This window comes from Narcine bancroftii, chromosome 12, assembly GCF_036971445.1.
Source record: "Narcine bancroftii isolate sNarBan1 chromosome 12, sNarBan1.hap1, whole genome shotgun sequence".
In the NCBI taxonomy this organism is placed as follows: domain Eukaryota; kingdom Metazoa; phylum Chordata; class Chondrichthyes; order Torpediniformes; family Narcinidae; genus Narcine; species Narcine bancroftii.
In genome coordinates, this window is record NC_091480.1 from 15,267,413 (window position 1) to 15,294,273 (window position 26,861).

A 26,861-nucleotide genomic window follows, 5' to 3' on the forward strand; every position below is an offset into this window, starting at 1 on the left:
GGCCAGGAACAACAAATCTTTCTGAAAACCGACAAGAACCTTCCTGAGCGGTAACCGTTTACTTTTCAAGCACCAAAGCCTGGTGAATTTCATAAATGTTTAATTCTGCGCACAGTATAAGAATTGCCTGAAACCAGTAAACTTGAAGGAATGAGAAGTGAGATTGGACTGAATCAAATAACTTTTCTAAACATACACACATACACATTACATACACATGCGCTTAGAATTAGAAGGGGGTTAAGTTGGGTTAGTTAATAGTGATAAATTAAAGTGTGATTCTGTTTTCATGTGTTAAGATAATTAAAAGCAACTTTTGTTTAACCATTTGTCTTGGTGAATATCTATTGCTGCTGGGTTTTTGGGTCCTCTGGGCTTGTAACATTAGTAAAAACTAATTTTTCTTCTTTTCTGTTCGGACAGAGTCTCTATCTTGAAGCAACAACTGTTTCTTCTCCAGGTTCTCCTGACTTTCTGTTTTCATTATCTGATAGCTTACCTTACTCAAAGTAAATGTGGGGCAATATTGCCAAAAGTTATGGCTAAGTTTAAAGTGTAAAACGTGCTTGGAGCTATTCTGCAGTGGGTTGGCCTTTGCTCAGTTTGCACAGATATTGATCCTTTTGCTAAAATAGCAAATAAATTCAAGAATAACAACTCAAAGAAACTAGGATCAGCAATAGGTGATTCGATCCCTCAATTAGCCTTGCCATACAATATGATCATGGCTGATCTTTCCCAGCATTCTCACGTCTGTCCAAGGCCGTTCACACTACCCCACCCTGACCACCTACAGTTTGGAGGAACAGCACCTCATTTTTCATCCGGGCACTCTCCAACATGAAGATTGAGTTAACTGCATTCCACTAATCAGCTTGCCTTTCTCTCTCCCCCCCACCCCCCCCCCCACCCTTAACTAGTCATTTCCAGTTCCTACTTCCTTTCTCCACCTAGCCTAGACTCCTCCCCTCCCCCACCCTTCCTGTGGTCCTCCCCCCCCCCCCCCACACCTATCATCTCCAACCCTCACCACTCCTCCTCCCCTTTGTTCAGACATCTCTCCTGTTCCCTCATATCTTGATGAAGGGCCCAAGCCCGAAATATTGGTGATGTATCTTTACCTTTGCTACATAAAGGCACTGTTTGATCATCTGAGTTTCTCCAGCATTTGGGTGTTTTTTCAGTATGGTCCTGGTTGTTTCTCGATTACAAATTGCAAGGCCTATCTCTGAACGTGTCTGTTTGGTTCAATGTCATTGAAGGGCCTAATGCCTCCTTTAGGGCATTTTTCAGAATGAGTTTACAAACAGTAAGATGGCCAATTAAAAGTAATCTGGTTGGCGACATTGGATTGGAATCTGTTCTTCCTTCCAAGTATTGGAGAAAGCTCTGATCAAGCATTTCAGGACTGGCATCTCCAACTGAAAATATCATATTTTGTATATTGCATTTACATTATGTATATATAAATATATATAAACAGTAGGTCTGGATAACAAAAGAATATGATCTGTTTTTACAATACAGTAGAAGTCCAAAAATCCAGATACCAGAAATGCAGACCACCTGAGAATCTGGACTTTTTGAAAACTCTCAAACTTTTAAAATTTAGCAAGCTTTAGAGTGCGTAAATGCCACAGGTATTGATTTTATTTTTCTTTAAAACTGCTCTTCTTAATAAATGAAGCACGTTGTATTCGCTAATAAATTTACCTATTCATCTCTTCTTTATTCCTCCTTAAATTTGAATTTTTAAAAGTACTGCTTGAAATGCAGAAAACCTGAACCAATCCAATCCCCCAAGCAGCCTGGATTTTCAGATTTCTACTGTAGTTTTAAATGAATAACATTTCTTGCAGCTGGCTGGTTTTATGCGTGTGTAGTGGAGCTGCCTTCTGCACCGCTGGCTCCTGTGGCAGGAGACCACGTTGTACTTCAGCGACATCAGCTGCAAAGGAGCAGAACAAGGATGGCAAGTCTTAGAAAAGGAATAAACTGTTACTGGAGTCAGAGCATAAAATTGTCTTCGACCTGGTTTTTAATAGTGAATTCACCAAGTCAGTGGAAAGCAAATAAATTATTTCAGTATATTGAAGTCATCCAAATGCATGGTGTGTCATGGTAGATTTTAATCCCACTCGCTCAAGATAAGTGCAAGTAATAGACTAACAGCAATGGAAACATCCCAACTAAATACTCTATACTCCAGATGGGCCTCTGAATTTTCCTCATTTAAACCTTCTACTCAATCCTTCCTCAATTTTAGCCCCTATCCAGTTTTCAAAGTACAGTAATACTCCTGGTATCCACCACCTATGGGGATTGGTAAATGCCTGATAAGTGAATTTTACTTCCTGTATATTCTCCTGTAAGGGGTCAACTATTAAATGCATACAGGTTGAGTACCCCTTATCCAAAGATCTGAAATGCTCCAAGATCCAAAACTTTCACTGACATGACACCTCACTTGCCCATGTGCGGCTCTGAAACCCTGTTGGTACCAGTTTGTTACTAACCATAGTTACTGCCAGACCTACATAAAACACTACTCGCTGTGTTTTTTGCTTATTCTCTGCTCTATGGTATAAAGATATTGTTGAAAATGACTGATGGTGAAATAGCCGAAATGGTTCTGAATCAAGGTATGTACAAAGTATTATTTTCATCGTAGGTGGAGACTGAAAGCCTGCTCTTGTTTGTTGTTGTTTAACAGCTGATACAGGGATCCTGCTGATGCTACTGCACTGCTTAGTTACCCTAAACACATTATTCCAAAATAGTAAACACTTCTGGTCTCGTGCATTTCGGATGAGGGTTAATCGACCTGGACTACTTTTGACTGTGGTAAGTACCTGCATCGTCGTGATGTCATGCACTCAGATGGGCAGGTGGGATGTCCGCGGTCGGGGTATTGGGAGCTCTGCTGGGTAGGCAGCCGTGGCTGAGAGTTAAGTCCGAGTTCAGTGCTTCAGGAGCTCGGATGGGAAGGTCAGCAGCTGGGGCGTCGGGGAGAGTCCACTGTCAGGGCGTCAGGAGCTCAGATGAGTCCTGGGCGTGAGTCTGCGGTCAGAATGTCTGGAGTTCCGGTGGACAGGCGGCCTTGGCATAGGCAAGAGTCTGCAGTTGGGGTGTCGGGAGCTCAGATGGGTGGGCAAATGGGACCTAGGCGAGAGTCTGTGGTCTTATCCTTGTACCACTGAGCAGGATCATCACTTATCAGGAACATTGTTGTCAGAACCACAACAACCCAAATAGTGGGGTCAACTTTTACTCAGCTGACTTGTGGGTGTTGTATAAAATGCTGCACATAAAATGGTTCAGCAATGTTCTTGTGTTTATCTTGCTGTTTGCCTCCTTTTTGTTCACATATTAACCAGGTTAATTGACATTTTTACTTTGAAACATAAATAACAATTTGCCTACAGAAAATTTTGTTGGCATGTCAAGGTTCGTGTCAACTTTGGTAAAATTCTTGGAATCGGCACCTAAGGGGATTTGTAGATGCCGGATAAGATTGGTGAACTAATGGTGAGATGCGCCAATTTTAAACTTCTGTATATTTTACCACTGCATCTATTTTCCATAATTTTTTTTGCCGTATGTTTGAATTCTAGATAACAGGGGTTTTACTGTATTTCTATCCACCGATACTGACTCACTGTGTTTTCATAGCATTTTGTTTTTTTTTTAAATTAAGTTTAACTTTGGCACCATCATGTGGATAAATAATTTGTAGCATTTACTTTCCTTAAAAAGGAAATCATTTTATGTTCGAAATTATTCTAAGAACTAGCTTTAATTTCTGTCCAACTATCTAGCTGGAATAGGCCTTTGGAAAGTGTCCAAGAACAACTTCTCATATGACAAGAGAGTACACAATACATCAAATGCTCCTCATATGTTGACCCCCTCAACCCTGGGATCACATTCATAAGCCTCCTCTGGACCCTTACACACCCTTCCTTAGATATGAGGCCCCCATTGAACCTTGATCTCATCCTTGATTTCAAAGACACCAGTGTTCCAACCCCCCTTCCTGCACTGACAATGGAATGTTAGAAAATAGAAGCAGGAATAGGCCACCCTTTATCTCAACCCTGCTCCACTAACATGATCATGGCTGATCCGCCCCATTTCTCATCACCTGTGCCATTTACCTGCAGCTCTAATTACCCACTCTTTCAAAAAAATTACTCAGCTCCTCCATTGCATGCCTTTGGTAGGTTAATTGGGGTATTTGGGCGGCATGGACTCATGCCAGAAGGGCCCATTACCGTGCTGTATGTATGTAATGGTCAAGGCCTTAAAGCTTTGGAATTCCATGGCAGTACCTTTAATTTTTAAACCTACTGCTTGACCAAACTTTTAGTTAAATGCCTTACTATTTGCTCTTGCATTTTTATATCATTTTATTTTGGTTTAATAACAATCCCTTGAAGTGACTTGAGACATTTTGCTATGTTCAAATGTGCTGTATTAATAGAAACTGCTATTACATTTAAAAAAAAAACATCTTCTGTAGAGTGAACTGCTATTAGGTGTTGTACAAACGTTTAGCAAACAAAAACTGACTAGTACAGTTGATTAAAGGTACTCTGAACTGAGGTGTAAAAGTTGAGGTAGGGAATTTCAGACCATAGATAGTGGTAGGCATGGCTATTGATGACAGACTTTATGACAGTGGAAATGGGGAGCTGCTGGCAACTGTGGTCAAAGGACTCATACTAGACTGTGGACTGCTGGAGACTGGCTGAAAGGGTACCAGGTATTGAAATTGCAATGCGAGAGGGTGCTGGGCTGCTGGAGGCTTCCTGATCGTGTCAGAGGTGTGCATTTGATGGTTCAGACTGAAGGCTGTGGGAGCGCTGTAGACAAAACCATAGGCATTCATTAACTCTAAGGAAATTCTTGCTTCTCGTTCTCTGGCTCTAAGGGGCACTGGGTCATTTCTGCTGATCGCGTATCTTCGTCTGCCTTACAGTAGACTAAAGGAAATTTTGTGTAATGCCACATTTTCTGTTTTATTACCAGGACAATAAGAGCATCTTAAATTTTGAATATAGGTCTGGAACAGCTGTTAGAGAAAAAGACTGGGGAAAGAAATGGGGGTATGTGGAAATATTTTAAAACTAAAGGTTTATGGAAGTGACAGCAATGGGCAAGAGCTGATGGGTAGACAGGACATTGTGAGTTTTGAATGAATTAAATACAAGAACAGATCTATAGGATACAGAATCGTGATGCTTTTTGCTTCAAAGCTGCAATCACACAACGATGTCCTTAAAATTTTTAGCTATTAGACCAATGAAGTGTGAAGTTCTGCCTAATCTGTTCCCACCCAGCACTCCTTACCATTTTCACAGTTTGCAGAGCGGACCCACTCAATCAATTCCTTGGCTTCCATGGCGAGTGGTCCTTCAGGTCTGGGAGGGGCCAGACTGCTTTCTCTTCTGCTTTCCCTGGACTGATTTACTCTGAAGGGAGATAGAAAGTGAAACTGATCAATTCATTGGAAATATTCATATCATTTTCAGTGCACTTGTAAAGGGCATGCTTCAGTGTATACGTCTCAATACCTTAATATTTTAACGCGTTCCTAACTTGCATCTATGTAACTATGCTCCGTGGTTCTGGAGAAACGCTACTTAGTCCTACTGTATGAGCATGGTATGAACGATAAATATAAGTTGACTTGAAATACTGAGATGCAAGTGATAATGAAAGCCACAGTTGCACAGATGTACAAGTTGTTAAAGATGATATTTTAATAGTGTTCATGTGGAACACATCGAGGTGGATCTTCACTTTGTATAATGAAACGGATGTAGGCACATTGATCCAGGGAAACAGAAGGAACTGGCGCAGGTCATCAGAAAATAGGGAGAACCGCCCCCCCCCCTCCTCCCCCCGGTCTGAGAAGGAGAAGACCCACAGGACAGTTCCTAATCATGCCGGATGTTCGGATCAGGAGCTGGGTTGCCGATGGTTTGGACTGGATTCTGTGGCTGCGGGGACTGCGGGAACACTGGGGGCGAATCCACGGATACACAGTGACCCTGTGGGGACTCTATTTTGCTTCTCTTTCTCTGTAAGAGGCACTTCAGGCAATTTCTGTCGATGGCGAATCTGTCTGCCTGCCGGCAGATCAAAGGCAATTTCATGTCATATGACATTACATGACAGTAAATTGAATCTGATCCTTGTCTGCTCCACTGCTGAATAAGATCATGCCTGATCTTGCGCATTATACCTGGTTTTCTGTTCTCTCCCAACACCCTTCAATTCCCTTAATATCCAAACATATATCAACCTCTACCTCAACTGAGAATCCATAGCTTACAGCACCTTGGTGTAAATCAAATAAGAATGAATTAAAGCCGATTCTCACCCGGTGACTGCTTCGACGACTTTATTAAAGAGAAATGGCATGTGATATAAATACAGTCCTTGCTGCTAACTATCGGAAACAATAACACAAAATTAGTGACATCTATGACTTTAGTCATTTACCTTTGATCAGTCCAGTATAAGGTAGCAGATGTTAGAACTTTGTGGACTTTCTACAGGAGAAGAAAAATAGTTATCACTGAAATCTAGGAAGGATACATCACTAAATATTGAAAGGACATACAAATATTTCACAGATACATGGAAGGTTGGTATGTGAGTGAGACTGTTGGACATGACCATATCACAGGAAGACAGCAGAAATATTAAATGAATTTGCATCAATATTTACCAGGGAAGTAGAATAAGTAAACTTCTCATCAGGCCTGAGTCCAAGTTGAAGTGTTTGGGTCCGAAATGCTGGTTACATATCTTTGCTACATAAGGAACACTTAGTAACCTGCTCATTTTCTCCAGCTCTTTTGTGTATTGAACTATAATCACTGTGCCTGCAAACTTTTCTGTTTAACTCTAATTTGTTTTTATTGTTTGCTTTATTGATTTTAATTATCTTTTGTTGTGGGTGTACTTCTTAGCTTTTGTAACTTACCGGTCTTCTTTGTGAATTTAAAAAAAAGATGTTTTGTGTACCCCGATTGTAACTGAATGTGAACTTCAAGGATGTTGTTTATAAATGTCCAAAGGCTTCGATGCATTGACAATATCGGCAGGCAGTGAGAGTGTTGGTGAGCTTCAGTGGCTGTGAATGCAGATTGTGTCCCCAGGCAGCTGTCAGTGCTGAACCTCACTCCCCCAGTGTTGTGCTGGTTACCTGGAAGTATTTGGAACTGGACTCCTGGTGGAAGATTGTGTCAGAGGACACATGGGGAAATAACTGTGCATCTCAAGAGCAGGCAGTCAGAAAAGTTAGGATAATGAGAGATTTGTTCATTTTCTCCACTAACATCAGGCTTCTTCATCACTGAAATGCCATGGAGCTGGATCCTCTGACTCAGTGGGAGTGTGATCTCTCAGGCTAATGGTCACGCTCCCACTCTGAGTCCAAATATCCTGCTCCTACTCAAGAACCAAACTCCAGGCTGATATGTCATTGAAAAACATGATGTAGTCAGTGACGAATACAGTGAAAGGTTTCACTAGGACACTGCAACCATGGTAAAACAGTATCAAGACAACTGGAATCCATCAATGTTGCCCAAGTATTGTTGGACTGACACAAGAGGCATTAGATGCTGAGTACAAATAAAAATCTGTGGCAAGACATTTTCAGTTGAACTAATGCAATGTATCAGCATCATGTAATTAAACATGCTAAATTCAATAAAAGTTCATTTAATATTTCTCCAACTTGCTGTGTGATGCAACAAATCTGAAAATATCTTTGTGTTCAGCTTGATGTTGTCTTATCAATATTCCCAATTTGTTTTCAGGAAGAAAACCTTTTGTGGGGTGGGGGGGGGGGGGGGGGAAGTGCAGTACAGTTTGAGCAACTGTCTGGATGAGACAATAAATATCCTTGTTTATCCTTTAAAGGGACATAACTTGTACCCTGATACCCTTGAAAAAACATCAGGGTGGTCACCAAGGGTTTGGGCATGATTACATTGCTTTCCGTGGGGTTTTGCTGTACTCCACTAATTCCTCCACTATAACAGGTCACATACTTCAAAAGTTTATAATTGTCTGTGATTTCCTGAGGTGATAAAATCCAATAAGTTTAGAAAAATGATTGGCTCAATGTGTTCTAGCATTTCATAATACCTTGTGAAAAGAACAATGATAACTTGGTTGGTTTTGCAAACATGTCCTAACAGCTAAAACGTGAACTGACTTGAATTAGATCACATTTCACTCACTGAGAAGCCCTTCAGTGATTACATAGCCCTCACCTCAGCAAAGGAAAATAGTTTCTTGTTGGAGATTTCCAGATGTTTGTGGGCGAGCTCAGATGTATGCAGCTGACAGAGGGCATCCGACAGCCTTTGTTGCAGATCTTGCATATCATCCTAACAAATTAAAGTCGGTATCATCAGATTCCTTAGAGGATCATTATTTTTCTGTTTAAAAGTTGCCAACTTCCTAAAGTCATTGAGGGACCAGTTTTATTTTGAGGTTTTCTAATTGGCTGCCAGATACCAGATGTTTTGAAAGTCATTAACTTTAAGCTAGATATCATTTAACATAGAAAATAATGAAATTTAAGACAATATTTCAATCTCGCCTCATTTTACAAAGATAATCCAGTCGCTAAATAAATCTACCAATGTTGTAACATGGTACTTTAAAATAAACATGATTCACAATATAAAAAGAAAACAGTGCAGTCTTTTCACATTCTTAGTGTCCTATTCCTATATTAAATTTGTTATTGTACATTGCAATGTTAACCATTAATTTTACCACATGCCACCATTGCCATTAATGTGATCCCTTGAGGTTACACCTTCTCCAGTTGTTATCTTATAACTAAAACTTGATGATACATTGCTTTATTGTGAGAACTAGCTCCTTGTGGACATGCCCACTGAGTTAGTAAGGCTGTCTGAGATAGACAACAGACTCGCCAAGGCAAATAGCGCCTTTGGAAGACTACACAAAAGAGTCTGGAAAAACAACCAACTGAAAAACCTCACAAAGATTAGTATATACAGAGCTGTTGTCATACCCACACTCCTGTTCGGCTCCGAATCATGGGTCCTCTACCGGCATCACCTACGGCTCCTAGAATGCTTCCACCAGCGTTGTCTCTGTTCCATCCTCAACATTCATTGGAGCGACTTCATCACCAACATCGAAGTACTTGAGATGGCAGAGGCCGACAGCATCGAATCCACGCTGCTGAAGATCCAACTGCGCTGGGTAGGTCACGTCTCCAGAATGGAGGACCATCGCCTTCCCAAAATCGTGTTATATGGCGAGCTCTCCAATGGCCACCGAGACAGAGGTGGACCAAAGAAGAGGTACAAGGACTTCCTAAAGAAATCTCTTGGTGCCTGCCACATTGACCACCACCAGTGGGCTGATATCGCCTCAAACCGTGCATCTTGGCGCCTCACAGTTCGGCGGGCAGCAACCTCCTTTGAAGAAGACCGCAGAGCCCACCTCACTGACAAAAGACAAAGGAGGAAAAACCCAACACCTAACCCCAACCAACCAATTTTCCCTTGCAACCGCTGCAACTGCGTCTGCCTGTCCCGCATCGGACTTGTCAGCCACAAACGAGCCTGCAGCTGACGTGGACATTACCCCTCCATTAATCTTCGTCCACGAAGCCAAGCCAAAGGAGGAGGTCTAGTAATTTACTCATTGCTTTGGGCTAAAGGTTCATCTAAGCTTCCAATCGAGTAAGCAGGAAATGCAAAAACATCACAAGATGGAAGTGTGTTAAGATTAATGCCTTGGGAGTGCAGCTTTACCCCAGCTCTGCCTTCCTCTCTCTTGTTCCTCTGTGTCTTTTCACACAGCCAAAATCAATTCTCACCTTTCCTCTTATCATATCTGATCAACACCTGTGGCTGTTGGTCTGGACTCCTCCCTCTCCCATTCTTCAGTCTTTATACTGATGCCTCACTGTACTTTGCTTTTACCTTGAAGAAGGGCTCAGGCCCAAAATGTCAGTAATATATCTTTACCTCCGATTGACACTGAGATCATCCAACATTTTGTGTTTTTACTAAGGTTAATAGCTCATACGGAACCTTTGTGGCTGAACATAATATCAGAAAGTGCCCCTGATCAAAACCAGTTTGCTTTGATACAGCCAACTGTAGATAAGTTTACAAAATATAGCTGCATTGAGAAATACTAAGCAATTTCAAGATGATCCAGATCTTGAAAGAATGTCTACCTTTTGTTTCCGTTAAGTGCCTTGGGTCAGGTTTTTCCAGGCCTAATGTGTTTTGTAAATGCAATGTGTTCACATAACAAAGGAGAACTGTAGGTATGCAAGATGATGTGCCAGAATTATATCCAGTATTGATGTTTGCTCTTGTCACCGACTTCTTAATGAAGTTCTGACTCCTTTGGAGCAGACTGGACAATCACATTTGCTGCAGAAATGGAACCAGATCACTTGTGACAAGGTTGCACTGCCATACTTGAGGGCAGCACACACCCATTTGGAAAAAGAGTAAAAACTTTTGTCAGCTGGAAAAGCCATGCCCTCTTCCCTACACAGAACTTTCAAAGGAGTGACACCACAACATTTTCACTGTACATGAGATTGGTGAGATTATACTTGGAGTATAGTGCACAGTTTTGGCCAAGATACAATTAAACTGGGAAAGACGCTGAAAAGAGAATGTGGCTGGAACTAACAAACGGGAATTTAAGCAGCTGAATAAGCTGGGACTTTTCTGCATGGAGCATAGGAAGTTTATCTAATCATGAGGGGCATAGATAAAGGTAAATAGTTAGCCAAAGGCCTGTTTCAATGCTGACCACATCTGTGCTTCTGACGGCCTCATTTTAAAAATATTTAAAATAGCTTTAAAAAATTATAACTTTTTAAAAATTACAGTAAATCTCGTTATCCAGAATTCAAGCAACTGGCAAAAAAAAATATGGTAAATAAATAGGTAAAAAAAATACAGAAGTTTAAAATTGGCATGCATTGCTGTTAGTTCACCAATTATGCAATACACAATCTCAAGCAACCAGAAAATTAGCTTATCTGGCATCCACCAAACCCCTTGGGTGCCAGATGCCAGAAGTTTTACTGTATCAAATACCTAATACACTGAAATAATTTTTAAAAATTGTCAGTTATCTAGTATGACCATTGATTGTGGCTTCAGCCTCCCTTGCTGAAGATCGTACACAGGACAAGAAAAAGCTGCAGAGGGTTGTGAACCTGGCCAGTGCCATCATGGACATCAGTCTCCACTCCACTGAGGACAACTATTAGATGTAGTGTCTCAAGAAAGCAGCCTCCATCATTAAGGACACTTACCACCTAGGCCATGGCCTTTTCTTACTGATACAATCAGGAAGGAGGTACAGGAGCCTGAAGACGAACACCCAACAGGACAAAAACTGCTTCTTGATTTCTGAACAGTTAATGAACCACAGACATTAACCTCACATTTTATTTTTCTTCTTTTGCACTAATTTATTTCTTTAAAATGGAAATGTAATTTTTTAGCATTTTTTGTACCTGTAATGCGCAATATTGCTGCCACAAGACGTGTTCGTGACAACCTGATTCTGATACATCAGTCCTCACACAAGCAATTAGCAGCAACTTGCCTCAGGGAACTAGAGGTAAAACTGTAGGTTTACATGAAAGAATTAAGGGATGGGAATAACCCGATAATCCCTTTAGGAAGCTGTATGGCCCCTTCTGTGTTTTAATCTCTCTCCATGCATTCTCAAAACTGGATCAGGGTGTTAAACTACTGATGCTGATTTTCTCAATCATTCCCTAACGTTGTACGTGAAATGAACCTGGCTTTCACTGGTGGCTAAATCTTAGACAATGCAAGGTCAGGTGACCCCTGCCCTTTAATAGCTTTCTTTGGCTTGGCTGCGCGGACGAAGATTTATGGAGGGGCAGACTCGTGATGACTGACAAGTCCGACGCGGGACAGGCAGGCACGGTTGCAGCGGTTGCAGGGGAAAATTGGTGGGTTGGGGTTGGGTATTGGGTTTTTCCTCTGGAGACTACAGTAAAAATCAAAAGCATTGTGTTTATATGAACTGCATACGTAATTTTTTTTCGTCTAGTATGAAAGTAAATTTTTTAAATTTTGTAAAGGCTATTTCTCAAAACTTGCTATATTCAACATGGTAAAACATGGTAACAGGCCCTTCCAGCCCACACGCCAGTGCTGCCAAATTACATTCAATTAGCCTACAACCCCTGTATATTTTGAAGGGTGGGAAGAAACCGGAGTGCTCAGAGGAAACCCATGCAGACACAGGGAGAATGTACAAACTCCTTATAGACAGCACCGGATTCAAACTCGGGTCACTGGCATTGTAATTGAATTGCATTAACTGCTAAGCTACCATGTCGCTCACTAAATATATTTATTAAATCAAAATCAGAATTTATTGTCATGAACAGGTCACAAAATTTGTTGTTTTGCAGTAGCATCACTGTGCAAACATTTATATAAACCACATTATAAAAAAATAAATAATAAAATATTGCATGAAAAGTCAAAGTAAGGCAATGTCCTTGGTTCATTGTCATTCAGGAATCTGATGAGAAGAAGCTGTCCTTGTGCTGCTGAGTGCCTGTCTTCAGGCTCCTGTACTTTTTTCCTTTTGGTAGCATGGGGAAGAGGGAATAACCTGGTGGTGAGGGTCCTTGAGGATAGAGGCTCCTTTCTTAAGAGACTGCATCAATGTCCTCGATGGAGTGAAGTCTGGTGCCTGTGATGTTGCAGGCCAAGTTAACAACTCTGGAGTTTTTTCTTGTCCTGATGTGATGTCATCTGTGATTTGGATCTTTGGATGATATGTGTATTTATATTTTATGATTATAAGGAACATAATTTTGTAATAAATGATTCAATGAGCAATATCTCAATTCCTCCATGCCAGCAAGGCCACCAGGTGTAGAGTCAATTCGGAGGGCGGTTCTTAATTTTAGACCCAGTAAAACATCATGGTGTCAGGTCAAACTCAGCCAGAAGAATCACTCCACTTCCTTCCCACAATTATCTCACAATATTTGGAATTTGCCTCACCTTTGAAATCGCTGCAGAATCCTTCTGCTCCTTCCCTTCCAACTTAGTTTTGAGGTCCGTGATCTCAGTTTCCAGAAGACGGATCACCTCCTCGTAGTCCTGCTCGGCACTGAGAGTCCGATGGCGGACTGAATGGGCCAACTGCAACTTGTTCTGTAAATTCCTGTTTTCTGCAAGTGCAATGGCAGCTTTCTGCAGGATTTGGAAACGTTGAGGTTACAAGATCACTGCCATTGCTGACCAATGATTCTTTGTAGAGCAATCCATTCCAGCCTGAACTCTTGCTTTCTTTCTTTAGATTTTAAAGCTATTTTGCCTCATGAACTTCTACATGCTGTATAGGCCGTTCTATAGGACAATTCTGTATAGGACAACCCCGGAATCTCCACCTAAAATGTTGGTTTTGAGCAATATCCTTTGTGTAAGACGACCGCCCCCCCCCTCCCCCAAAGGTGGCACTTACGGTTGACCAGTGGAAGCTGTTGAAAGCAAATCTCAATATTTTTAAGAACAAATGATCATTTAAAGATTTAAATTTGATTTAGATATTTTAAAATAAACCATTGTTGGCTTCTGTGACAGGCTGTTTAAAGTTGATACAGAGCCAACCGTAGTCAAACCGGGCAGACGGACCCTGTGGAGGAGCATGGAGACTTCGCAGATAATTAAATGGAGCATGTGCGAGATGGTGTTGGCGCCAGCAGGAAGATGGTGATGGTGTTGTGATTTCAACGGCAAGGTGAGAATTTTAGACCCAGTGTATAGGACAATCCTAATTTTAAGGTCAAATTTATGAGTTTCATTTCGTCCAAAACAATGGCATATCTTTTGAAAACTCTCTGTTTAATTGTTTTGCAGCTCTAATGCAGGCTGTCAACAGAGATCATCACCGCACCTGCATTAAAAAAATCTTTCCTTCACATCTCCGTCACTTAAAATCTGCGCTCCCAGTCAATGGTAACCTTGAGTAACTATATCTAAACTTGTTTAATCTTGCACTCATCTATCAAATCTCAGCAATCCCAGCTTCTCCCTTCTAACCCAGCATCTGAAATGCCTCATCCCTAGAAGTATTCTGCTAAATATGTTCTGCCTCATCATTAGAATCTTTACGCCCTTTCTAAAGTGTGGCAACCAGTATTTTTTTTTTTTAAATTTTTTATATTTCACAACATAAACCACATTAACCATGATACATACTTTTTCCTTTTCAAATATATACAGTGCCATTTTCTCCCCCCACTCCCTCCTTCCATCCCACCCTCCCTACCTCCCCCCTCCCGTCCATTTAAAGTACAAAATCTAGGATATATTAGTATTTGATGTAAGACCCTGATTCAGCTAATCAGTTTTGATTAGTCTCTAATTTTTATGCCTGTATTGCTTTAATTTTGATCATTTCATGGGTTGGCACAAAAGCCATCCTTTTTATGCCCCCACCTTAGTCAAGAAGGGTCTCATCCTAAACATTCACTGTCAGTTTCTCTCAGGGATGCTGCCTGACCTGTTGAGTCTCTCCCACTTATGATTATGTATCTCAATGACTTCCAACATCCAGCTCCATCATTGCCCTTCTTTGCATCATAGAAAATAGGACTGCTGCATGAACTTCCCATACACCCACAAGTATGTGGGTCAGGGGGTTGGAATGTGAATGATGGTCCTTGTCAATGTGCACACCAGGAGGCCACACTGACCTGAGAGAGCTGTTGAAGCTCATCCTCCAGCAATTTCTTGCTCTTCTCAGTCTCCTTGACAAGAGTCTGCAATGATAAAGAAGGACTCAATCAAACAGGTTTTGATCTGCAACTGTAAATATTAAAAATACCTCCCTTAAGATTAATGAACAAACTTATGACTTTTAGATGAAACAATAAACATGAGATGGATGATTTCAGGGGCCTTTTTGGAGATGAGCAGGGGAGCAAGCTGAGCTTGGTATCCTGGTTAATAGTTCTCTCAGTCAGCATAACGGTTAGCCAGGGGCGGCATGGTTAATATAACAGTTAGCACAACGCTGTTACAGCACATGTGACCGGGGTCCAAATCCAGCACTGTCTAATGAGTTTGAACGTTCTCCCCGTGTCTGCGTGGGTTTCCTCCAGGTGCTCCAGTTTCCTCCCACTGTTCAAAACGTACTGGGGGGTGTAGGTCAGTTGGGTGTAATTGGGTGGCACAGGCTTGTGGGCCAAAAAGGGCCTGCTATCGTGCTGTATGTCTAAATTTAAAATTTAAATTTAAAACTAATTTATATGGCACTTTACCTCAAAAATAACCGCCTGTTTATTTTTTGATTTCTTACAGAGGATGTGGAGATCACTGGCAAGACCTCAAACTAAGCAGGTAGGTTTTGAGTGGCACAGAGACTAGACCAAGTGAGAATGGTTTATTTCCTTCACTGAAGGTCACTGATGAACAAAGTAGATTCTCCAAAAATCAAGTAATTTCATGTTTGCCAGTGCTGAGACTAGTGTTTAGTTAATTTCCAAATTGGTTCAATTGCTGGAACCTGAATTATCCAGCTGCAATAGTGGAATTCAAACTCACGTCTTTGGATCGATATTCAAGATTCCTTTATTGTCATGTAATAAAACAGATGCAATATTACATGAAATTTTCTTTAGTCTGGCGTAAGACACAGATTCGCCATCAGCAGATAGTGACTAGCGCCTCACAGTCAGAGAAAGAGAAGCAAAAGAGAGTCCTCCCCAGAGTCACTGAGTGTCCATGGATTTGCCTCCAGCGCTCCCGCAGCCATGTAGACTTCAGTCCAAACAGTCGGCAACCTGAGCTCCAGCCACAGGCGCCGCTATTTTGGGCCCAGACACCAGGATCACAGGATTTTAAAATAAACCAAAGTCAGCTCCTTATAACTATATAACAATTACAGCACAGGAACAGGCCAATTTGGCCCTTCTCGTCCAGGCCGATCACCTTCTCCCACCTAGTCCCTTGATCCGCACACATCCCATAACATTCCATACCTCTCTCGTCCAACTTTTACTTAAATATTAAAATCGAGCCCGCATCGACCACTTTGGTCATAAGCTCATTCCACACTCCCACCACCCTCTGAGGGAAGAAATTCCTCCTCATGTTTCCCCTAAACTTTTCCCCCTTCAATCTCAATCCATGTCCTCTTGTTTGAATTTCCCCCACTCTCAATGGGAAAAGCCTGTCCACATTTACTCTATATGTCCCCCTCATAATTTTAAATAGCTCTTATCAATTCACCCCTCATTCTTCTACGCTGCAGGGAATAAAGTGTAGCCTGTTTAATCTTGCCCTGTAACTGAGACCCTGAAGCCCAGGCAATATTCTTGTAAATCTTTTCTGCACTCTCTCTATTTTGTTGGTAATCTTCCTGCAATTCGGTGACCAAAACTGCAGACAAGATTCCATTTAAAGTCTGTAAGGAGCCATTGGTAATTGGACTGGGCAGTAGAACCCTGTGGAGGAGCTCTGTGTCTCCTCTCCCTGCTTTCCATGGGTCTGCACCAGTAGCAGTGCTCTGCCTTTTTTTTGTGCTGTGAATCTTGTAACTTTGCTGGTAGGTTGCTATGTCCAAGGCATAATTCATTATTTCTCTGTGTTGCAATAACATCCATACGATCAATTTACTTTGGAGAACTTGAGTTCATGAAATCCAAAATATAAATGCTAACTTTATAATTATGGATTTTATTCAGGGCTTATAACTTAAAATTAACAAATATCAAATATTTTTGATGAATTTCTGTCTTTTCCTTAATTATGCTAATGAACATGTGGTCCCAATAACAATAATATCAAACTCTGAATATTTATTATTTATTCTATTTTCTCTTTTTATATTATTTTTTTCCTCTTCATCGTGTCTTATTTATTAATTGGACTTAATTTGTGCGAGTGTCGTTTACATAATTGGGAAGCAGCAGCCAGCGAGCCTTTCACTGCATCTGTACATTGTACTTGTGTACATGGCAATAAATGTTCATTCATTCATTCAAACCATTGGTGTATATCAATATTAATGAAAGATACTATGTTGTTAAACATGGGACTAGAAAAGGGCAGAAGCATGGGATCCCCACTTCAAGTCGAGTCTTTTGTTTTGGTGCAAGCCTCGGAACACCGGAGTCACTTCGATTATGTTACGTGGAGCCCTTGGACCAGGAAATCTCTCCGCTGAACTGTGACATGCAGACTAATTGAAAACTTTGGGAAAAATTAGTGTGCAAAATATAATCCACTTCTTATTTGATTAATATGTTTAAGTGTTTTTTAAAGTTTAAGTTTTTAAAGTGTTTTTTTAAATATGATTATGTTTAAATAGTGGCTGTAGGATTTTGAATCTTTGGAAAGTTAAAATGCTACTTGGAGCACATGCAGTTACTTAGGACTCGAAAGGACGTGCTACTTTATGACAGGTTTCAGACAAAGCTGAGAGGTGGTGTACCAGTGGGAGAAAATTTCACCCTTTAGGGAGGTACGGTTAGTGTAGCAGTCCTTGCAATGCTGTTATAGTGCCAGTGACCAGGGTTAGAATTCTGTTCTGTCTCCTCATATCCACGCGGGGTTCCTCTAGGCACTCTGGTTTCTTCTCACCAATCAAAACATTCGGGGGTTGCAGGTTAATTGGGTGTAATTGGGCGGCATGGGCTTGTGGACTGGAAGGGCCTGTTACTGCGCTGTATGTCCACATTTTAAAATTTGAAATTTAAAAAAGGCAGTCTAAATTGAAATTGAGTGGAAGATCCAGACTCAAGGCTGCTGATAACATTCAGTCTGAATTGTGAGCAGACAAATGATGGCTGGAGGAACTGAGCAGGTCAGCATTCATGGGTTGTAATGGTCAGTCAATGTTTTGTGTCCGGACCCTTTATCGAGTCCAAACACTGAGACCAACTTAACGTGTGTAGCTCAGACAAAGTTTTCAGCCCTGAAGGGAAACCAATTCCCAAAATAAATGTCAGTGCCTTTTGCAATATGTCAAAAGTGGCAACAATTGGTGCATTAGATTTCTTCAATGCACAGTTTTGCCATGACCAAACATAGAGAAAGGTCAGAACATATTTCCCATAGCAAATAAAATACCAGAATGGAAGAAGTTGTTGATTTTGCCTTCACTTGCAAATTGATAAAAACAGTGCTGGTTCCAGCCTCACCAAAAATTGGTTGCCTTCTCCATTATTGGTTAAACAGTATGAATACCCCAATCCCAAAGCCAAACAGTACAAATTAAACAGCTTGAGTCAGTAATCACATGAAACTCCAACGTCTGTGCAGTTAGAGTAACAGTGAACAGTAAAGACCTCTGAGGAATTTTGGGATGTGTGAGTGTTGTCCTCACAAGTTGTTTGGATTGTCAATCTGGTCTTCCCATCAAAAAGAATGGTCCACCACTCTTTTGCACCATCCTGAGTTGGAAATACAATCACTGTCATTTATTGGGTCAAACTTGTCAGCTAAATGCACCCTGCAAGTGGTTTCACCACAGGTGGCAGCTCAGCACTGACTTCTGAAGAATTGGGCAGTAAATGCTGGACATGCCAGTAACTCCCACATTCTATGACTTGAATTAAACCATAACAGCAGAATTGTTCCACCACAGGATATTTAATGCCTTTGCACCACGTCCTCTGCATAAAGAAACCTCACCTTCAGTTGATTCACTTCCTGACGTAACTCAGTTACCTCCATCTGCTGACGTTCCAGATTCTCTGACTCAGGGGAGGTGACAGAGTGAAAAATCTAAATGTACAGGGTCAAAGGAAAACAAAACAGCTTAGATCTTGATAGCACATTGCACAATTCTATCTGGGAAGATTAATTCCGCAACTAATAGGTTCACTGGGCGTGCAGCAGTGTTTGTAACTTGAATAAAATATATGAATACTATCTAACATTTGGATTTGTCATTGAGATTCATGGGAACGATGGTCAAATTGTCAGGAGTGATAGGTTTCAAGGTGGAGAGAGAAGCAGAAGCAGGGAGTTTTAAGGAGGGAAATCATGAGTTTGGTATCTAGTCAGGTAATGAAGCTATTTCTTACCGGAGATTGAAAAGCTGTTGTATCCAAAATGTTTGCAACTTCATGAGGATAAAACTTCAGGGGACGCTGACTGAGGCCAACATTCTCCAGCTCCTTTGATAGTTTAGTTCTTGTTGCCTGCTCAAAATCTGCAGAATTCACAGGTTATTACAGGTCAAGAACAATGCAGCCATCAGTTTAATGAACTCCAACCTTTCCTGTCACCTTTGTTGCCTGAAAGACTTCATACCCATCAGAGGAAAGATGGAGTGAGAGCTCGACCACTCTTCCTCCTCCATGGTCAGAGCTCAATACAGTAAAGAACTCCACAGTATACAGTGCAGAGACATGTCTTTTGACTCACTGAACCAATAATGCTAATCACTCACTAGGATCATTTTATTCCTCCCATATATCCCTCAACTCCCACTTGATTCTACAATTCACCTCTGCACTTACAGTTAGATCTGTGTGTTACTCATGAAAGGGCGAAGTGAGTGGTGGAGTGTGGAACGAGCTGCCAGCTGAAGCAGTGAAATTGGGGCCAATTTTAACGTGTAAGGAAAACTTGGACAGGCGCCAAATATACCCATGTAAAAGTCAATATCATGTAAAAATCGACCCCCTCATTTTGGCCCAAAAATCTGATATTTTCCAAAGACCATGTGTAAAAGTTAACCCTAGTCTCTTGGCTCCTGCAGGCCAGAGCTCCTGATGCCACGGTCGTGAACTCACACCTCGGCCCTGGCCGTCCCCCCATCAGAGCACCCGACGCCTTGAATGCCGATTTCCCACCCGGTCCTGGCTGCCCATAGCTGGAGCTTCTGATGCCTCAAACACTACCTTCCCATCCAGTCCCGCTGCAGCCCATCCGCGTTCTTGACTCCTCAACTGCAGACTTCTAACCTGCTACTGGGCACCTACCATCAGAGCTCCCGTCACCTTGAACGTGGCCGCTCACCCACCCATCAGAATTATCAATGCCTCTGATAACATAGGCACTTACTGTGGTCGAAAAGGAATCCATGTATTAGTTAACCCTAAATTTAACATTAAAAAATGGACTACAAAATTCAACTTTTACATGAGTATAAAGTTGGTACATTGTTGGTAGGTGTATGAAGGGATATGGACTGGATGCAGGCCACTGGGACTAGGCAGAATAACGCACAGACTAGAGGTGCTGAGGGGCCTGTTTTCAGTGCTATAATGTTCAGTGGATGCAAGACAGGCTTGGGGAACAGGGACAGGAATGAGAGGAAATGTGCGCGTGACAGTGAGAATACACGTATTTCAAGTGTAAATGAGTGAGCGCATTGTATTGGGTTACGTGATTGAGACTGCAGTTGAGTGCTCATAAATGTAACAGTAATTTTAAATCATTTAACTTCGGTGCAATGTTTCAGCCATTGTACCACACCATCCACCATGTTGGGTGGGGGAGAATAATAAGATTGTTAGTTATGAATCCATGCTGAAAATAATGTTCCATCTGAAGTGAACACTTGCTGCAGAATGGATGAATGCATTGCTACTTGTTTCTAAAATGTTACTTTAAATGATAAACCATATTTACCTCCAAAGGCTACAGTTCCCTGAGAGTCGTTCCTGAGACTCTGCCCCAGTGATCTTCTTTGTTCTTCTGTTACATTCAGTCCAAGATACTTCAGTGCCTGCAACAGAGACAATGCTGCAGCATTGAAGAAGCTAACCTTGAAGAAGGGCTCAGGCCCAAAACACTGGTGATACAGTCCAACTCCGATTATCCAAAATCAGATTCTCTGAAATCCTCATTTATCCGAAATTTTCTCGGAGCTGAAGTGACCTCACAGGTTGGAAAAAAAGTTCACCGGACATGAAATTAAATGGTCCTGATTTCAGGTAACTCCCTCCCCTCTCTCTTTCCATTTCTTCTTTACCTTCCCTATTGACTTTTCTTTCCAACTCTCCCTCTGAAGCTGTCTCCAAGCTGCAAACAGTAGGAAGAATCCCTTGTCCTGGCATCGTTAAGGAGAATGTTCTCCTGGGCAGGAGCGGGACCTCAGGGTCAGTGGCATTCCCTCCCCCCCCACCCCCTACTCCCTCCTCGACACACTGGACACCAACTTTGAACCCTGCCCTCGTCCTACTGCACATGCACACTCGATTCCCTGGGACTCAGTCGTTGGGTGTCGGGAGCTCCAGTGACCGGGGAAACAGGATCCCATTGACACGCCAATGTGTGTTCCACTGGCCTGGGAATCGGCCAGTGATCGTCTTGGTGATCGGTAATGGCCAGTGTTTTTTTTTTGGTGAGAATTAAACATTATTTTAATGCTGAAAAGGCCTTGTCAATGTTTAAACATTGATACAAGTGATTTGCTGTTGCTTCTGGGCTGTTTTTAAAAATTGACCAGTTCTCTGGAAAAAAAAACATTTATCTGACATAGGCCCAGTCCTGACCATTTCGGATAAATGGAGTTGTAGTTTATATCTTTATCTTCTCTGAATGCTGCAAGACCTGCTGAGTTCCTCTAGCATTTCTGTGCTTTTAACTATAATCACAGCAGACTTTCGTGTTTCACCACAGTGCAGTAGCAGCCAAGGCTACAATGAGGAAAGGGCCATGGTCTGTGGACCTACTGCCTCTGAGATATCGAGGGGCTGAGCCAGTCAAATTCACCATGGGTTCATTGTTTAAGAAGGAAGCACAAGAGGTGTTGGTGCATTATAGGGGAATATGTTAAATTGATGGTACAATAATTGTAGAGAAAGGTATCTGTCAATTGTATTTTCTGCATATATTACAAATAAAGTATATACAGTAAAACCCGGCATCTGGAATTCAAGCAAATGGTAGCTTCCAGTAACTGGCAAAAAAAATCGAGGAAAATAAATTAAAAAAAATTAAAATAAATAATAAAATAAGAGGTAAAAAAAAAAATTAAAATTGTAAAAATAAATGTTCTCTGAAGTAACAATAATTCAGCCAAATATTCAGCCAGGGGAGTGCCTTGGTCATGCTTTGCTTGTAACAGGTATTTGATACAGCAATGGCGTCATCCAGGGTGAAGAGCTAGTGAATACCCCTCGCCATTGAGGTGATTCTCTTAAAGTGTCTTCTTATCCTTGCTTAGTAAGAGTTGCCCCAGCCAGAGGCTTTATCTGTAAACTTGGGGGGGGGGGGGGTGGGGGGGAAGGTTAATTATCTATAATATGATGGTTTGTCTTTTAGGGGGGACCTGCAGATGTAATGATTAAATTTTTTCAAAGAATGTGACTGAAAATAAAGTAAAATTCTTTAAGGTATTCATGCATGGGAAGTTTGTTCGGTGTAAGTGGAGTATATTAATTTTGCCTTTTAAACTGTTTGTTAGTTATTAGCTAGGCATTATGAGAGTAAGTCTCAAGCAACCAGAAAATACACTTATCTGCCATCTACCATCCCCGATACTGAGGGTTTTACTTTGGCCCTTAACTATGCCCCACTGTGCCCCCTGCACCATTCACAAGCCTGCTCTCATTAACATAGCAATTCTTGCCCCCAAAGCTTTGCTGACCTGACCCAACTCCATAGAAAGCAACCCTGACTAACAATCTTTAATTTCTAAGCCACTGGTGACCAATCCTACCCCCTCACACTCCCCCAGCCCACGAGCCTTTGCACCACATGACCCTCAGGTATTGCACTGGCGGACTGAATGAAGAAGTGGTGCAGAGCATGGATGGGTTGTTTGGTAGTCCTGGTGGGCCACTCATTTTGTTGATTGGGCACCGAACACAGCAGTCATTGGCCCAATGTGAAAATATTGTTTGACAGACTTCAGCTGCCTACCCAGTTGCTGCGATGTGTTTTATTGCCTGATTTTACTACCCGGAAGCAATTGGGTAAAAATGTAATCGTGTTCCTCTTGAATCTTTGACTGTGAACAGTTTGCTGATTGCATTTCAAAGGATAAATGGGAAGAGAGAGAAATGAGAGAAATAAGAGAGAGAGAGACAGAGACAGAGACAGAGAGGATGCTTACCAACTGGAGCTTATCCACTTTTAACCGTACGTGAGGGTCCAGGCAGACTTTCACTTTGCTGCTGGGAACTTCTTTTGGAATGGATGTTTTGGCAGCTGTAAGTGAAGGAATCCAAGGGAATGGCACCAGTTAATTTTTGTCATCTTCATAGTACTTTGGTTATAAAGTAAATTGGGAAAAAGGTGAAATTATGCCCCTTACTATAGGGGATTATACTCAGTGTCGTTAAGATACTCAATTTAAATGGCTGGTGAATGGAAAAAAAATATTTAGGCATAAAAGTAGACAATAATTTAAAGAATGTATATAAATTGAATTATGCACCTTAACTTAAGAAAATTGGTGAGGATTTGAATAAGTGAAAAATATTGGCAATAACATTATTGGGTAGGGTTATCTGTCAAAATGAATATATTTCTTAAAGTACAATATTTATTTCAAACATTACCAATAATGATACCACAAATGTTTTTTTTTCAAGAATTAAATAAATACATTAGAAATTTTCTTTGGAATGGTAAGATGGAGGTTTACAATTACCAAATTTCAAAAATTATTATAAGGCAGCTCAACTGAGTTTTTTTTATCGCCTTCTTTGATGAGGAAGAATGGGTTAAAATAGAAATTGATAAAATAGGAGAGAGGAATCAAAATTATTATCTGTGGAGAGGGAAGCATCCTTGTTGAAACATTTGATTAACATTGGAATAAGGCAAGTATCGAAATTGGAATGAGGAGCACTCCCCTACCTAAAATATCTTTATTCAAAATCAACTTATTCCATTTTCAATGGATAATCAATTTTTAAATATTTGGTCTTGGAAAGGTTTTAGATATGTAGAAGATTGTTACAAAGGAAGGAATTTAATGTCATTTGAACAAATAAAAAATAAATATGGGACACAAAATAATATTCTTTTGTTATTATCAAATGCAGGCTTATTTAAGAGATAAATTGGGTCCTACAATGCTGTAACGGAAATGTGAAATAGAAATGTTGATACGTAGTAGGTACATTAAGAAATTTACCTCAGCTATGTACACTTTCTTGGAGAAGGGGACTTTTAAACTGGGGATACATAGTTCCAGATAATAGTGGGAGACAGATCTAAATACTAATATTGATGAATCAAATTGGTCAGATTTGTGCTGGGATAGTATGACAAATACTATGTGTTAGATATAGATGGGTTCAATATGATTTTTTTACACCAATTATACCTTACACCACAAAAGTTAAATAAATTGAAGTTGGATTTATCAGATCAATGTTTTAGATGTGGTCAGGAGATAGGCACTTTCTTACATTCAACTCAGTCTTGTCTCAAAGTGAAACCTTTTTGGTCAAACTTGGCGAGTTACTTAGAATGAATTATAGGAATTAAATTCCCACAAAATCCAATTTTATTTTTATTAGGTAATATTGAAGGGATAAGGCCCAAATTGAAAATATATACATATAAAGAGTTTTTAAAGATTGCTTTACCAGTAGCAAGAAAATGTAACAGACAGTAACAAGGAAATCAGATACGCACTTGGGTTTGGAACGGTGGAATGCAGAGATGCATTGCTGAATTCCTTTGAGCAATAAGTATAATGTATTGAAAATTCGGCACCTGTATCTACAAATTGAGGAAATTAATTTATAAATCATCTCCTTAAGCTTTGACCTTCTTTAGATGGATTAAAAGATATAAAATGCTGTGCGGTGAGAGGGTTCCTCTGGCATTCAGGTTTCTATTCTCTTTATTCTATTTCTATGCCACTTCTTTCTTTATTCTTCTTTTTCTTTTCTTTTGCTATTAGGGTTTATTTGCGGGGGTTGAGTTTATATCCATTATGAAATTTATATTGATTTTTCATCTCTATATATTTTGTATCAGATATGATTACATGTATGGAAAACTTTTAAATAATTTTTTTTTAATTCATTGTCCTTTGCTTTTGTAAATTTGCTACACTCTCAGACTCTCCTGGTTTGAGACCTGGATCAGCTCAGACTAATGGTCAAGAGAGGTACTCATAAGGCTGTAATCTCAATCCCACTGATCAGTCAACAGATTGCCTGTCCTTCACCAGTGAGTTTACAGCTGCTCCTCTTGGACATTGATAGTGAAGTGTGAATCTGCAGGAACTCCCCAGCACTTGCAAAGAACTGTCTAGGAAAGCTGAAGTCAGTAGAAACACATCAACGCAATCAATGTACTTTCTATAGCAAAGATGAAGAGACATAACCAATGTTTCAAGATTGAGCCATTTTGCTCATACATCAATGAAGACCGAAATGGTTATGTCTCTTTATCTTTGCTATATAAAGTACACTGTTTGACCTACAGAGTTTTTCCAGCATTGTGCTTTTACTTCATTCATGATGTCTGCACACTCTTGTGTTTTACTCCTCTCTTAAAACTGATGTCAGATTGGATAAAGGACATAGGTGACACATCTGTTCATTCGAAAGGAGAAAAATGGGTATGGTGATTGGTGATTCACGTTTCTTTAAAATAATATAATTACATATTTACTATTTTTAAGCATGAGGTTATGTTAAATATTTGTTCTTATTTGTTTTTGATAGGATAGGCAGCTGACTACACCAGAGAGGTGGCTGAGTTGTGAGGTGGTACACTCTTTCTGCCACTTACACAGAACATCTGTCTTCGATCACAATGTAGGAGCTCAGGATTCGCAGTGCCACCCTGAAAGCTCTCGTGTGGCAATGGACCAGATTCCCAGGAGTCTGTGAGATGTTGCACTTCCTCAAGAAAGGTTTGAGAACATTGTTGAATCATTTTCTCTGTCTTTGATAAGTTCCTCCCATTATAGAGCTTGGAATAGAGTGGTGTTTTGGGAGCCTGGTGTCTTCAATGTAAATGAAATGTCTAGCACAGCATACAAGTCTCTTAAATGTATCTGCTTCAATCACTACCCCGAAAGCCAATTCCAGTTACATCTTACATTCAGTACAGCTTAATTATTTTTAACCATTTCAAAATCAAATGGTTGGGAAAACAGGACAACAATTTAAGGTTCATCAGGCTGATTCCTGGGACGGTGTGTGACTGCCAAATAAAGAGAGAATGGGTCCACTTTGCCTATGCTCACAAGGTTTGAACAAGACTCAGCAGGCTGGATGCAGGAGGTAAGTTTTCTCAATTTGGGGTTTTCTAGAAGCATGGGTCAAATTCTCTATATAAGGGTTCAGGTACAGTAAAATCCCTGTTATCTGGAATTCTAGTAAATGGCAGGTTCAAGCAACCGGCAAAAAAAATTGACAAAAATAAATATGTAAAAAATACGGATTTAAAGTTGGCACGCCTCGCCATTCGTCCTCCAGTCATGCCACAACCAATCTCAAGCAACTGGAAATTTCACTTAATCCGGCATCTACCTTAGGTGCCGGATATCAGGGGGTTTTCTGTGCTCAGGAAGAGGATGGTGTCATGGAATTCCTTGCTACAGAACGCAGGAAAGCCCAAGCATCAGACTCTTTTTAAGAGGGAACTAGATATCAAGAGAACTGGGGAGAGAGGATGGGAACATAGAACTGAGTTAGAGGATTAGCCATAATCAGGTTGAATGGTGGAGCTAACAACTGCTCTAAATTTACTATGTTTCTATATTTCTCATGTAAAAGGACAGGTCAAATTTGAAAAATAATTATACATTAGTAAATGCAATATATGAATGTGCTGGAGAAGTTCAGTGGTCATTCAGCAAGCTGCATGGCCTGCTGA

At 40.7% G+C, this 26,861-nt stretch overlaps 1 protein-coding gene across 1 annotated transcript in view; it reads right to left on the reverse strand.

Annotated features, from left to right (window-relative positions):
* Positions 1-1,043: 1,043 nt before the first annotated feature.
* Positions 1,044-26,861, reverse strand: part of LOC138747140 (syntaxin-binding protein 4) — a 77,274-nt gene continuing 51,456 nt past the window's right edge. Inside the window, exons 12-21 of the mRNA XM_069906109.1 lie at positions 23,125-23,219; positions 20,694-20,790; positions 19,139-19,266; positions 18,744-18,836; positions 14,801-14,866; positions 13,104-13,295; positions 8,298-8,414; positions 6,511-6,560; positions 5,353-5,474; positions 1,044-1,948 (exon numbers count right to left, since the gene is read on the reverse strand). Of these exons, the coding sequence (XP_069762210.1) occupies positions 1,836-1,948; positions 5,353-5,474; positions 6,511-6,560; positions 8,298-8,414; positions 13,104-13,295; positions 14,801-14,866; positions 18,744-18,836; positions 19,139-19,266; positions 20,694-20,790; positions 23,125-23,219 (1,073 nt within the window). The 3' untranslated portion in view covers positions 1,044-1,835. The remainder of the gene's footprint in view (positions 1,949-5,352; positions 5,475-6,510; positions 6,561-8,297; positions 8,415-13,103; positions 13,296-14,800; positions 14,867-18,743; positions 18,837-19,138; positions 19,267-20,693; positions 20,791-23,124; positions 23,220-26,861) is intronic.